The sequence below is a fragment of the Mustela erminea genome, chromosome 2, assembly GCF_009829155.1.
Source record: "Mustela erminea isolate mMusErm1 chromosome 2, mMusErm1.Pri, whole genome shotgun sequence".
NCBI classification, from domain to species: Eukaryota; Metazoa; Chordata; class Mammalia; order Carnivora; family Mustelidae; genus Mustela; species Mustela erminea.
In genome coordinates, this window is record NC_045615.1 from 104,972,564 (window position 1) to 104,987,393 (window position 14,830).

Consider the following 14,830-nt stretch of genomic DNA (forward strand, 5'->3'; position numbering starts at 1 on the left):
TATATATTTTTTCATATATATATATTTAAGTGTGCAATTCAGGATCATCAATTGCATTCAAAAATATGTATCTGTCACTATTGCCATTTCCAAAACTTTGTCATAACCTGATCAGGAACTGTGCACTTATTAAGCAATGGCTCTCATTGCTTCCTCTCTCGTCAGCTCCTGAGCACCTTTGCTTTACTTTTGGTTTCTAAGAACATGCCCATTCTAGACATGCCATATAATTAGAAACATATAATATGTGTCCTATTCTGTCTGGTTCATGTCAATTAGCATGTTTTCCAGGTCTATCCATGTCCTAGCACAGGTCAGAACTTTTTTTTTAAAGATTTTTATTTATTTATGTATTTACTTGAGAGAGAGAGTACACAAATGGAAGGAGGGGTGGAGAGAAGGGAGGGAGAGAATCCTAAGCCTTACTTAGGGCTCGACTCCTTCCCATGACCCTGAGATCATGACCTGGGCCAAAATCAAGAGCTGGACACTTAGCTGACTGAGCCACCCAGACACTCCTCCCTGCCTTCTCATGGCTTAATACTGTTTCATTGTATGGTCAGATCACGTTCCTTAATCCAGCTATCTACTGACAAACACTTGAATTGCTTTTGCCTTCTGGTGATTGTGAATAAGATTGGAATCTAACAAATAAATGGGCACAGCTAGGATACCCCTTGAAAACCAGAACTCTTTAGGTTTATTTTCCAAAGTTGCCATACCCACCCCCACCAAGGCAGGGGGGTTACTAAGCAGGTAGGACTTTGTACATCAGGAAAGTGGAGAAACTGATTTTAAAGAGCAATTTGGGCAAAAATGAGTGATATGGGAGCTCATTGCAAAATAGTCATTTTGTGTCTTTGGGAAACAGTTAAGAACCTTCTCCACCAGAAGGGAAAATTTCCAAACTATTCAGTGGAAGAAATTTTATTTTTAAATTACCTCTAATCTGCATCTGTCATGTATAGAGAAGAAAGAAACAAAGAGACCATTCAAACTTTTCTTCTTCATTATCAGAACATTTAATGAAAATGAACAGACCTATCCAGGTAATCATCTCAAATATTGTGTTTGTTTGTCATGGCTTGGATTTACCTGATTGTTGATGTCTAAAGGCACAGAAAAACTCACTGACTTTGATGTTCATGATGGAAGGTGATGGTTGACGGACGATTCTATCAACAGTGAGTTTTCATTCACAGATCCTTTGGACAGGTCTGCAACGGGTGAATTAAAAGAACCGTGAATGTGCATGTATCAAATGTCTACTCTGTTTCTGGATAGCTCTTTAAGATGCACAGCAATTCCTTAAATAAAATTTTATTCCCATTTAATATATGAGAAAACTGACCCTCTGAGATGGTTAATTAAATTTGTCCAGAGTTACTCACATTTTAAAGGATTATGGCAAAATTGAGAAACCCCAGCATTCTTACTGGGAAGCAGATAAACAGATAAATAGAGGGAAAAAATGTAAATCACGGCTGAATTGGATACTTGAAGTGCAAATCAGAACTAGGTACAGTCTTTAATTGTGTGGAAAATGCAAATTGCTACTAAAGATAGAACTTCCAAATTAAGGAAAGTGGAAATGGAGTCTGTCATGCATTCTTTTTTAATGCTGTGTACAGCTTTTAACACACAGTGTTAAATGTCTCAGCAACATTCTCTTGTGTTTGACAAATTATCTAAGAAGTGTGTAGGTCTGCCAGGGTTTCCACCCACATAAGACAAAGTTTTCCATTCCGACCTCAGTCCCCAGTTTGTTCTGAGAAGATCCTTTTGTCTCAAATGGTTTGGTTGGGCTCTGTCAAAATACAGCGAAAGCAACACAGTGTGCATGCCTGTGTCTTACTCGTGGAATGAGTGACTTATGCAAAATCACTTAATCTTCATCACATATGATCAAAGGATTGGGCTGAAAATAGACAAATGCCTTAGGTCAGAATAGTTAAAATTGCATAGCAGGCCTAAGGACTTACGATAATGACACCGATAATGACACCTTACATTAGTATAATGGACTCTGAGGTTCATGAAAGCTTATACCTATATTAATCTTCCTTTTAAGAATGACCAAAGATCCATTAGGTAGGTGTTCTGTCTATCTGATTGTCAAGGAACAGCCAAGTATGGCAACTAGTGTCTAAAGAGGGCCCCCCTAGAACCACACCCCCTATTATTTAGCTCCTTATGTAGTCCTTTCCCACAATGAATCTGGGCTGGCCCTATTGAAACAATAAGATATGACAATCATTTGATACAGAACCCTTGCAACTTTGGCTATGGTCTTTTGGAACATTCACTCCTGGGACAGCCAACTGCCTTGTAAGAACTCCCTAAGCCATGACCCTAAATCTGCCATGCTGCAAGGAAGTCCAAGCTGGCCACGTGAAGAGAGTGAGACAGTGGTGCCTAAGCAGCCCCAGGTGCTGCAGTCATCCAAACTGAGACATCAAATGTGCAATGAAGGAAGTCTCTTGGACATACAAGCCAGGCCAGTCTTCAGACACCATCTGTCCTAGCCACTGCCTGACTATAGGGGAACACCCAAGCAAGACCTGCCAAGGTGTTCCCAAAGCACCCCCAGGACTAGGAGAGGTAATAGATTGTTGCATCAAACTACTGCATTTTGGGGTGGTCTCTTACACAGCCGTTGATAACTAGAGCACCAAGTCTCTTTAGCTTTTGTTACTTTTCCCACTGTACCAAACACATGACTAAGTGAGGAATGTAGCTTCCCTAGACCACTATTAACTAGATATCTGCTTTATGCAAATGACCATGTGAGGCACTATTTTCCACCTGGGGTACAAACTCTCAGGTTGGGAGTTAGACAAGTGATTGGACAGACACCAGAAAGTTGTCCCGAGTGTCCGTCTGGTTTTTGCTATTACCTCTGTGAGTGTGACCAGTGACTACTTCTCCACACCCTCACATTCTTCATCCATAAAACAAGAAAATTGGCTTAAATGGCTTCTAGGAGTCCTTTGAACTGCATCAACAGATAGCAACTGTTTTTTTTTTTTTTTTTTTTCCCCTTCAGTTTTTGGATGAATTATCAAAAAGATGTAACTTGATTTTAATATTCATTCACAGATACACATACATGCATGAGCTGGAGGAAAAAAAAAAACAACAACAACAACACTGGAGCCATACAAACCAAGATGTTGGCAATGATTATCTCTGAATAATCTTACTTCAAGGATCTGATTGTCATACAATAGACACGTATTCCTTGGGTAACAGCCTTGGATTGGGTTTATTTACAAGCAAAATCATTAAAAATGTGAGCTTAAGCCAAGATGAATGGCAAGAGAGTAAACTTGTCTTTGCATTAGTTATCTACACATAACAAATGGCTGCAAACAGAGCAGTGCAAATGAACATGCAGGTAGCACCTCGCTTTCCAAAGGACAAGAGTTTGAACAAGCCCTAGTTAGCTTTGCTTCCATCTCACCAGGCAGCTTCTAATGTTTCAGCCAGGCTGTTTTGTCATCTGGAGCTTGGGGTCCTCCTCCAAGCTCACAGGCTGTTGGAATATGGAGTTCTTTGCAAAGGTGGGGCTGCAGGCTTTGTTTTTCTTGCTGGATATTGGCTGGTGGGGAGGATGGCAGAGCATGGAGGGGTGTACCACTCTCAGCATTACTGGCCCCTACAGTCCCTGGCTACACTGACTCCCCTCCTAGGACTCTCACATCATGGTAGGTGACTTCCTCAAAGCTAGTGAGAGACTCTCTCTCCAGCCCACTGTTAGTCTTATATATCATATACAGTCACACCCTATTGTCTTTAACATACTAAGTAACCTAATTAAGAGAGTAGATATCCCATCTTATTTGCAAGTCCTATGACCTTTCAAGGGGTGAGGACTAGACAGGTTATGTTCAGCCAGGCCTGGGAGCATAGGGGAACTGTTCATGAATTCTGCCTACTATAGTGTTTTGCTGGTATTTGTCTTAAGATCTTGATTTCTGTTTTTGTCTTCTTTGTGCTGTAGCCCTTTCCATGGGCAGGTACATTGAAGAAGGTCTCTTTTGCATTGAAAGGGAAAGTAGCCTGGAGGTGAAGTACACTAGCCATGAAGACGACTACCCAGGGAACAAACCTGGCTCTACCATTTACTAGCTGTGCAACATTTAATAGCTATGTGCCTTGGACTCCCCAGCCATAAAAAGTTAATAGTAGTACCTGTCTCTTAGGCTGACACAAAGATTAAATGAGATAATACATGCTTAGTTTTTGGTAAACACTCAACTATTATCCTATTACTCTCTAGAGGGGATGACACCTATCATGAGAGCTGAATTAGTTTGCAATATGAAAAGAGTGTTTATAGAATTAGGATGTCTTTTATTTTCACATTATCCACAAGCCATGTAATACCGCAAAGAAGGTATCATTTATCCTGTTAACAGGTAAGTACCAAAATTCAGAGAGGAGAACCACCCAACACCACATAGCTATGGAAAAGGCCAAGCCAAAACAATAAATTCAGGTCTTTAGAATCCAAGGCTAGTGTTCTTTCTTTCCAGTGTGCCAAAATGAGAAAGTAGTATGAGGCTTGTCCTTCATAGTAGAACTCAGATTCACAGGAGGAAGCTAGGGAACAGAAGTTTAGGCACAGGGAGTGTGCCTAAAGCCAGTTTGGAAATGTGATGGGTTGCCTTGGAACATACTAGGTTCTCCATTAGTGCAATATTCAAAACATGTTGTATAGATGGCATAGTGGAAAGAGCCTGGGCACTTCCATGAGTCATTTAGTTGGTAAATATTTGTACCTTCTGTGTCAAGCGTTGCCCTATTTGCTGGGAATATTATGGTCAGCAAAAGCACGGAGCTTGGATGGATTCTTTGCTCAGAGATTTGTCAGGATTAAATAAGGCTAGTATATTCAGAAGTGTTAGAGAAGGTGTTCCCAGGAGGCAGCCAGACCACAAAGCTAGGATATGGTAGAGGAGGTTTTCACATCAAATTGCCTCCAGGACATACCAGGTGCCAGGTACTGTGTTAGGTCCCAGGGTGTTGCAATAAAGAGGAAGGGACATCTATGAATAAGCTCCACATGAAATATTCAACAAACAGTGGAGATACAATGTCCTATAACATAAGTAAGTTGGAGTGATGCCTTCATATTTGTGAGAACAAGGAAATTTTCAGGAAGGGGAAGTTTGTTTGGTACTGATGCATTAACATTATTTTGACAGTGTGATAAACCAAAAAAGAGACCCATTACTTGGTAAAGATTGCCTCTACTATTATATTCACCATTTTTCTGTATCAGTCAATAAAATAGACTCATTCCCTCTCATCTTTCATTTAACTAGAAGAATTATCATAATCCTGTGTGTTGGTCATATTTTCTACATGAAGTGCAGAGACACTAAAAAAATTCTGCAAGTTGACTATCTTAGATTGGATGCCCAGAAGCAAAACCTAGGATATGGATCCCTGTATTCTTGGGCAAGTCACCTAATGAGAATGGGATTACAAAAGAAATGGATAAGGCAATGAAGGACACAGGACAAAGTAGGGAAAGAAGCTAAGAAAAGTGTGGTTTCAGAAGTCTGGCATCAGTTTGATAATTCAAGGAGTTCTGGAGCATGAATTGTACCACAGAGGTCATTCTTCCCCAGGACCAGCAGGCTGGGCTGCTATCCCTCAACCCTCTGCCTCTCCATATCCACCAATCATTAGTCACAGGCAATCCCCAAGAAAGCAAGGAAGCTGAGTGAGCTCAACTCCCCAAGCACCTTCAGGTAAGGCAACTCCTTCAACTCAGGGAACTCCTCAGGAAAGCAATATAGGGTGACCCCTGAGCAGCCAATTCTTTTGGTACTTGGAGGTGGGACACTTCCTAGTAATGGGATCTGGATGTGGTGCTAACAGCAGTGGCTACAGTTCCTTAGTGGAAGTGAATAGGGAGGCCAAGGCTGTGGGTGCCTGCAGACAGGTTCAAAATCAGTTTTGATCTGTTTCCTAAAATCCTAAATGCTTTTAACCACTACGCCATATCCTCACAGAGTTTTTACTTTTTTTTTTTTTAACCTACTTTGTCTCATTGAATTCCCCCAAAACAAAATTAAGTAAATCTCAGCCCACTTATATTGAGATAGATGTTGAGGTTCTGAGAATTTGAATCCCATTCACTTGCCCAATAATTGGCAAAGTTGGGATACACACCCAGGACTCTTGGTTCTAAATGCTTTTGCTTTCAGGTGACCTAATAGGGGAGTTTGGAAGAAAAGGAGTAAAGATGCTGATATGAGCAGGAACTGAAGAAGAACCAGGGCAATTTCCTACATCTACGTATTTCAGCCAAGCAGCTCAAAGTTCTGCTGAGTGTTTGTAGCTGTGGTCCTCACTCCTTGTTTGCTATTTGGAGAGCTCCACCGTGTTGCTCCATGCTAGCCCAAGTGCAGACTTCCTAAATGAAGGTCTTCCAGGAAGGAGCCTGCTTTAGCATGTGTCTGTTGTGTCAAGTCCCCAGCCACTCTTTCACTTGAAGACCGTCTGGTATAACCATATCTGTTATGTCTGCCCATCATTTTTCTTCCATGCTCTGCTCTGCGTAATAGATGCTTATGCTTTACTTCTCCCTCCCCTCACTCAAGATTGCAGGGACCACAGAGTAGCAGAGAGAGGACATCCAGAGACTAAGTTCCAACTGTAACAAATCACTGTCTCTGGCATCCTGGACAAGCCCTTTATGATCTGAGTTTGAGTTTCTTCCTCTGCAAAATCAGCACCATGGCATTTCCTACTTCTCAGAATTATCACATGGACTGGAAGCAACATACTTAAAACACAAAGCACATAGTGGGTGTGCAATAAAGGATAGTTATTTTTCTGTGACGGATACACCTGCACAGGAGACAGAGATACATGGTTGCTTGCTAAGAAAGCTTCCACCTCTTGGGAAGCAGATGACAAGGCCACAAGTGTCTGTTGCATAGTGAGCTCTCAATGTGTTTTAAAGTCTGTTGCCCACATCCCCTTCGTCTTTTCCCCTCCCCATCACCACTCTCTTGATTCCTCAAGCTGCCCTTGTCCAGAAAGCCTTGCTTTGGTTACATCCTTTGCCTTCCATTCCCCAGCATCATGGCAGTTCCTTCAAGAAACTTTTCCATGGGAAGAACATGGTCCTATGGCCCAGGAGTTAAGTGATCATGCCCTTTGGGAAGATCCTTCTTCTCTTCCTACTTCTGAGTAGTGGCATTTTGAGAGACACCTCTTACCATCTCTCACCTTCTGTTTATGACCTTCAGTACCACACTCCCCACTTCGGGGACAACTATCACTCTGGGCTGAGTGATATTCCTCTTTCTTCTTGAACAATGAGGGCAGGTCCATTTCTTCCATCTCAGTTTCCTTCTCTCCATAGTGGGGCTAGCGGACTCCTCCCAAGGATGTTCCGAAATGACATGAGAAAGTACAGAACATATTGCTGGCCACTCCAAACACAGTTAAGCACCATCCCCTTGCCTTCGTGGCCCCTCCATGCTTTTTGTTTAAACTCAGAAGAGTTACTGACCATTAACTCCTATCATATTTTCTTTTATACTCCTGAGGGCTTAACACCATGCTAAACACATAGTAGGGCTCAAAGGAAAAATAGAATTACAGTGAACACCTGAACTCTAGGTGGGTGGTGATCTCAGATTCTACCTCTTTAAGTAGCAGTCACCCTGCACATTGGGACTCTTCTGCCCTACATATCCCTTTAGCTAAATAGCAGTCTCCCAGGATTGAAAGAGCAAGCCACCCTTTCTTCAGAGATGCATCATCATTTGTGCTAAACTAGCACATTTTAGACTATGAGCTGGTAAGTAAATATTGTCTGTTGGATTGTTGGATTTCAGCACTACCTGATTCCTGGAGGAAGGGAGGGGGCATGGGCTGTCCAGATGCAGAAGCATCAAGTGCAGGGAATATTCTGAACACAATGGCTGAGGCCCCACTCTCAACTGCTCCTAGCTGCCTCTCTGGGCCACCCCACCTGGAGGCTCCCAGGCAGCTGCTGGCCCTGGGCTGGTCAGAGAGGAACTTCACTCCCTCTAGTTGGCACCTCTCTCTAATAGAACTGATATGGGTTTAGAGAGGGATCAGGTGCCCATCTGGCTCCGAGTCCCTGCATTTGTGCCCCTGGGAAGGCAGGTCCGTGTCCCCTACAGGGCCTTCTCTGAATCTGGGAGTGCTCAATTGAGATTGAAATGCCTGGGCTACTGGAGTACAAGTACTCCTTGTATTTCCTAAGGACTGGCTGGACTTTTGCCATAAATGGAATAATAGAGAACCACTAGGACCCCGGCCCCTTTGCCCATGTAGACTTCTATGAACACATCCTCAGTCAAGGCCCCGTACCCCAAATCAACAATTACTGAATTTACACCAACTTGTCATTTTACACTGGACCACTCCTATGGGGAACAGTGTTAGCTCCAGGCACCAGGTCATGTCCCCAATGCTCAGTCCTTCCTTCCTCCATTCCTGCCCACCACCTCTGATGCCAACACTGCATGCTTCAAGTGTGGCATCCCCCTTAGGGCACAGGCATCTGTGGGTATTTTACAAAAAAAAAAAAAAAAAAAAAAAAAAAGAAAAGAAAAAAAGAAAAAAAGAAAGGAAAAAGAAAAATCCTGTGGCAAAGTCAGAAGACTCAGTTTCGAGTCTCCACACCAAACTCCTGGGCAATCCTGGCAATTAATTGGACCCTCTTCAGGCCTCTCCTCTCTTTAGCTCTTAATGAGTGTGATGAAGCAAGATCTAACCTCCAACCCTGTGCTGTGGAGGGACGCTCTCTCCAGACTGCAAAGTGCCATGTCCACGGGGGAAGCTTGCTATAAATATTTTGGCCACACCCTCTAGGGAGTTGGTTATGTAATGACAACCTTAACATGTTCAGAGGTGAGAGGCGTTCTTCCTGCTGCCTTTGCAAGGCCAGGGGTGGGGCCTGGGCCATGCCAAGGTCAGGCCAGGCTGCAGCTGTGGCCTCTAACCAAGGTGACTCACTTCCCTGATAGCACCGCTGAGAGAAGCGCAGGTTCTTTCTTGCCCTTCTCCTTTGGCTCGAGCACACCTCTTGAGGTGGAAGACATTTGGCACCAGGGAAGGAATCTGTCAGGTTAAGTCAGAAGAACGGTCTCTGAGTATGGGCCTTTCCTTTTGAGTTCAGAAGGTGTAGGGCAGGATAAAACCAAAACACTGCAAATCTATGCTTTGGCTCTAAGTGGACTTCTAGCCTTGGCTTGGAGTCAGTGTGACCTTGGCAAGTTCCTTATCTCCTCCTTGCCTATTTCTTCCTCCTTGAACTCACCATAATAATTCCTACTTCCTGAGGTTGTTTGGGGTCATTTTCAATGAGTTCTTATATATAATGTCCATTTCACTCCTTTGCCTTAAATATAAACTGTCAGGAAATGGGTTTATTTTGCTTCTTTGTATTTCTTTCTTTCTATTTTCTTTTTTTTTTTTTGTTTTTGTTTTACATAATGATTATGTTTTGCTTTCATAAAAAGAAAACCCATCCAGTGAATATAATTCTGTAAAAGGCTGACTGAATGGGAATGCCTGAGAAAATCAAGACTCAAGGGGCTTGCATGACCACCTCCAAGAAGCCAGCTGTTAGAGTAGAAATGAAACTGCAGTCAGGCCTCTGCCTCCAGGTGCAGGTGAAAGGGCTGCCTTAGGCTCTACCTCCACTTTGTGTTTTTCTCTTTGCAGTTTTGACCCCTGGGAGCTTAAATTTCCTTTCCATTTCAGGACTACACATTCAGAGTTGATTTTAAAACACACACATATTTATGTCTCAATGCATACAGAATATGTGTCTATAAATGCATATCGATCTTTCAGGAAATAGATAAACAGACTCCCAACCTAAGCAAAAGTCTGTCTACACCATGAGTCAGCTTTCCACAAAATGTACAAGATGGGAACACATACAATTCGCAACTTCTCTTTTCTAAGAGAAACGAGTTTCCAGAGACCCACTGCCACCTTGGGCAAAGCACAAAGCCCCAAGACCATTCTGAAGGCCAATGGTTTCATCCCCTTTATTGTAGGTTTTACCCATTGCTGAGATCAGAAATGTATGCAAGCACTCTTCAAGGCAAAGACGTGCGACAAGGGAACTTCTTGCTAGTATTCACTACTTCTCCAGTCTTAATATTGCTTTTTCCACTCAGGGGTAATAACAGGGGTTTAAAATCCACACTCAGGGACCGGCTGAAGTCAGGAGTAGGTGAACCTGCCACCTCCAGAATAATGGGGGATCTGAGTGAAGACAAATCTCACAATGCAAGTAAAAAATAAATCTGATGACCACAGAGAGACATTAAAAATTAAAATGAACAGTGAAGAAAGGAGAGGGCGAGAGAGAAGCATAATAGCCATGAAAAAACATTTCTTTTTAAAGCAACAAAGGAATATAGATTCTGCAATGAGTACAACAAAGACAGCTATTCTGAGTTGGGGGCAAGTTAATTATATTCAAAAAAGACAGGGTCTCCAGGACTTTTTTTTTTTTTTTTTTTTTTTTGAAGTGAAATATTTTAGTTCCTTCATATAGAGACATATTACACAATGTTAACAACCATGAAAAACAATACAAAATGCCCTCAATTTACCAAGTAGAAAAATATAACTAGTATATATGGCAATTGTGAATCTAATACTGTACAGAAGTAATTTATGGATTTTACAAATAAATTATAGCTTAAATGCCCTTTTAAAATTCTTTTTTTTTTCTTCCCCCAGATGTACACCAGAACTTACAATAGGAAAGGTTCCGAGCCTAGCTTATTGCAAATCAGTGCCAGTCAAATGTCCTGCCCACAAGCTCGAAGAATTTCTTATTTGGCTCGTGAAAATATTCGTGCAGTTTATTGAGGAGTCTAGGGTCGACTTGGGGGTGTGCCCGGCCTTTGGACTCGTGCAAGCAGCGGTCCCGGCCCCCGTCCCGCAGGCAGTAGAAGCCCTTGGTTTTGTTAAAGTAAAAGTTCGAGGCGTTGATCTGCGGCGACAGCTTCAGGAACCGCTCAACCTTCTGGATCTCCGGGAAAGGGTCCCTGATGAGGCGGTCGCCATCGACGATGTGAATGCGGCGCAGTGGGAAGAAGCGCAGCCAGTTCTGCAAGTGCACGTGGTAGAGGCTGCGGTTGAGCGCCTTGTAGCCCACGTTGAGCCGGCCGTCACGCACCAGGAACTCTTCGATGGACGGGTAGGGCTTGTGCTTCTGCACGTGGTTGTAGAACACTTGGGTGTAGTCCGACAGCACGCGCTCGGACGGGTCTCGCAGGATGAGCAGCAGCCGGATGCCCGGGTTCATGCTGTGGACGCGCTCAGGCACTTTGGGCGACGTGAAGTACGCGGGGGTCTTCTCCACTGTGAGCTGGTGCGGGGACGAGAAGGGCATCTGGCCCAGGTACCAGCCTAGGCCTTGGCTGTAGTGCTCCTCCCAGTCGAAGAAGTGGACTTCGTTCTCGGCAGCTGCCACGTCGGGGTGCAAGCTGAGCATCTCCAACAGCGCGCGCGTGCCGCCCTTGCGCACACCGATGATGATGGTCTGAGGCAGCTGCTGGGCCGAGCCGTTGGGGGCCGCACCTTCCTGGCCCTCGCTCTGGAGGGTGGCCCCTCTGCGTGCAAGCTCCAGCTGACCCGGCTCGGCCCCAGGCGTGGCGGGGCGGGAAGGCACTAGCTGGAGCTGGGCCACCAGCAGCACCGCGCCCAGGAGCAGTGCGGCCGTGCTGGTCACCATGGTGGCTTCACGGGACACGGTGCCGCTGGGTCATGAAGCACTGCCGCGGGGAATGCCTTCTGATCAGTGACACATGGGTGTCGCAGGCTGCCAATTACTAGGAAACAAAGGGGAGGGGGGAGATATTAACTCCAAATGCATACAGGGCTTACTGGAAGCTTGCAACTCTAGTCTTGGGTACCGCAATTCACCTCCCTGGGGCTCTCTCCATTTCTTATCCTGTGGCCGCAGGGGGTGGCAACATTTCCATACGAGGCCAGATAGGAAAAGTTCTCAGCTTTGTGAGACCAAGTCCCTATGGCAACTCCCAAGTGTGCTGTTGCTCAAGTAGCCACAGACAGTGGGGGCAACTGCATCCAATAAAATTTACTTACTGGATACTGAAATTTGAATATCATAAAATTTTCATGCATCATTAAATACGATTTCCTTAGATTTTTTCAACAATTTATATGTTCAGCTCTCTATGCAACAAAAACAGGGACAGATTTGGCCCTGTGGTCAGTTTGCCACCTCAGCTGTTGGGAAGGGTGGAAAGGTCTTCTGGACCTCAGCAAACATCACTGAAATATCTACCTGCCAGCCCCAGGCAGAGGGGCTGGGGATATAGAAGCAGACTTTTTTCATGTCCCTCACCGCCCACCAGGGGCTCCTGATCTAAAAGGACAGGTGAACCCTTATGAAACACTGAATGCTTAGCCCCCCATTCTTTACTCCTCCCTGCATCCAATTCTTGCTGTGGCCTCACGGTGGAAGTTAGTGTGCTTCCCAGCCAATTTTATTCCAGTTTAGCCAATGGCCTGCGAGTGGAAATGACAAGATGGCAGTCCCTAGCCTCGGCCTTGAGCCTTGTGGGTTTGCACTTGCCCTCTTGTGCTTCTGCCATGACCATGAGCAGAATGGGCCCTGCCCAGCCCTGGGCTCCAGAGGAAGGTGAAAAACATGTACAGCAGAACACCATGCAAGTCTACTGTGTTCAACACAGCCATACTGGCTCGTGAGGGAGAATGCACCATTGTGGCTTTGAATTTTGGGATAGTTGGTATTGCAGAATAAATGTGGCCAAGGTCAATTGATATCACCGGACTGCAGTCATCAGCGCTATATATGTTCTGATTATAGTTTAGACAGGGTAATATGAGGGGACACGTTCACTCATTTCACCTGGAACAAATTGGGATGGTAGAGAAAGTGTCTGAAGTTAGCCTAGAGGGAAAAACAGGGGAGGTGGCTAGAACGAGCAAAACTCCTTCCCGTGTGCAAAGCCATATTGCTCATGAAGTGGTTTCGCAGTCTGCTCAGTCCATTGGCACCGTGACCAAATAGAGCAAGGTAACAAGCGGGACAGTATAGAGAGGAGTCTTGCCCAAGGACACGAGAATGTAATCCACTTCAAAATTCAGAGCCCAAATTCAGAACTCTGGATGCAGGGCTGTTTCCCTAAACTGCCTCCTTTATACCTACTCGTCTTTATAAAGTTCAGCTCTATATCTGAACTTCATATCACTTAGGAATTGGAGTCCCACAAGGACACAGGCACTGCTGGGCCAGATGGCAGTGGGGTTCCCAAGGACAGAGGAGCCACGTCCATGTTTCAGGGAACTGATAAACTACCATCATCAGGACATGTTTGACTGTCTCCCAGGAAGAGAGCATTGAAAGTTCTTGTAAGTCATCTCTGTCCCAACACAGGAAAGGGTGAGTGACAGACCTTCCTTGGGGATTATGGGCTTTAGAGAGCCAGTAAAAATGTTCTCCATCAAGAGAACCCATCGTCTTCTATATGCCAGGTTTAAAATTCACTTTATTAGTTTAAAAGTTGTCTAGAATGTATAAATGAGGAATTTTATGGTCTTCCATTTTTTATAATCAAACCAATTGCACTACCTACCTCAGATAGCAACTGTATTAGCAGCTTTGAAAAATGCATATTAAAATGTCTTAACTGAGAAAAGCAATTAAAAACTGGACTTTTTTAGAGAATCACAGAACTGGAGAAGGGACCTGCAAGATAAGCTGACATAACTATTTAGGGAAAAAAAAGAAAAAGGGAAGAAAACGTTTAAGGAGGTATGACTGATCAAGATATGGTCTTAAGTTTTCTACTGATTGAATGAGCTCAATTTAACAGAACTTTTCCTTACTTGATTGAATGCTTTGACGTGTTTCAATCAAATTTCATTTCCTTCTCAGTGACGGTCTGCCCCGTATGTATTGACAAAATGGATCCACTGTGCTTGCCTTTTACGTGTTTGGGGTACGCATGCATGTGCTTATGCATGCCTGTGTATGTCTGCGCCTGTGTGTACACTCTTGTATGTGTGTGCGCATTGTGGGGGTGGGCCGTGTGACGTGCAGGACAGAAAAACAACTCGACACTAGACTGCTCTATACTTTTTTTTTTTTTTTTTTTTAAAGTGGGGAGAGAGAGACTGAGGTGAGAGGGGCAGAGGGAGAGGGAGAGAGAGAAAGCTAAGCAGGCTCCACACTAGATGTGGGGCTTGATCTCATGACCCTGAGATCATGACTTGAGCTGAATTAAGAGTCAGGTGCTTAACTGACTGAGTCCCCCATGCATCCCTAGATCACTCTACTCTCAGTGATGAGTGTGGCTGACCCCATCTCTCAGCTCCATATTCAGACTCAGAAAGCAGCCACGGATCCCAATCCTTCAACACCTTAGGGAGAACCGGAGGCCAGATATGAAATTCATCTGGTCTAACTATTCACACTTCTTCTACTCTATTATGAGGCATCCTGAATAATATAGTGCACATCCAATTTTCTTTTTTTTTCTTTTTCTTTCTTTCTTTCTTTCTTTTTTTTTTTTATAAAGGGGAATTACCAACAGGCAGCAAAGAAGAAACTATATATATATATATATGTATATATATATACATATATATATACACACACACACACTTTTTACTGAAACAAACAAAAAAGGGGCCATTAGTAATTTAAAGTCTCCTCATTTCTACTTTAATATTTCCTAAAAATGTATTAAATGTCTAAAGCCTTCTACATTTCAAAAATACTTGAAGTATATATAAAAAAAAAAAACAACTA

The 14,830-nt window shown here is 43.7% G+C and overlaps 1 protein-coding gene across 2 annotated transcripts in view; it reads right to left on the reverse strand.

The window, feature by feature from the left end:
• Positions 1-10,034: 10,034 nt before the first annotated feature.
• Positions 10,035-14,830, reverse strand: part of HS3ST1 (heparan sulfate-glucosamine 3-sulfotransferase 1) — a 28,470-nt gene continuing 23,674 nt past the window's right edge. For both annotated transcript variants that reach the window (XM_032333853.1, XM_032333854.1), the window contains exon 2: positions 10,035-11,858. In XM_032333853.1, the coding sequence (XP_032189744.1) occupies positions 10,814-11,761 (948 nt within the window). In that variant the 5' untranslated portion in view covers positions 11,762-11,858 and the 3' untranslated portion in view covers positions 10,035-10,813. The remainder of the gene's footprint in view (positions 11,859-14,830) is intronic.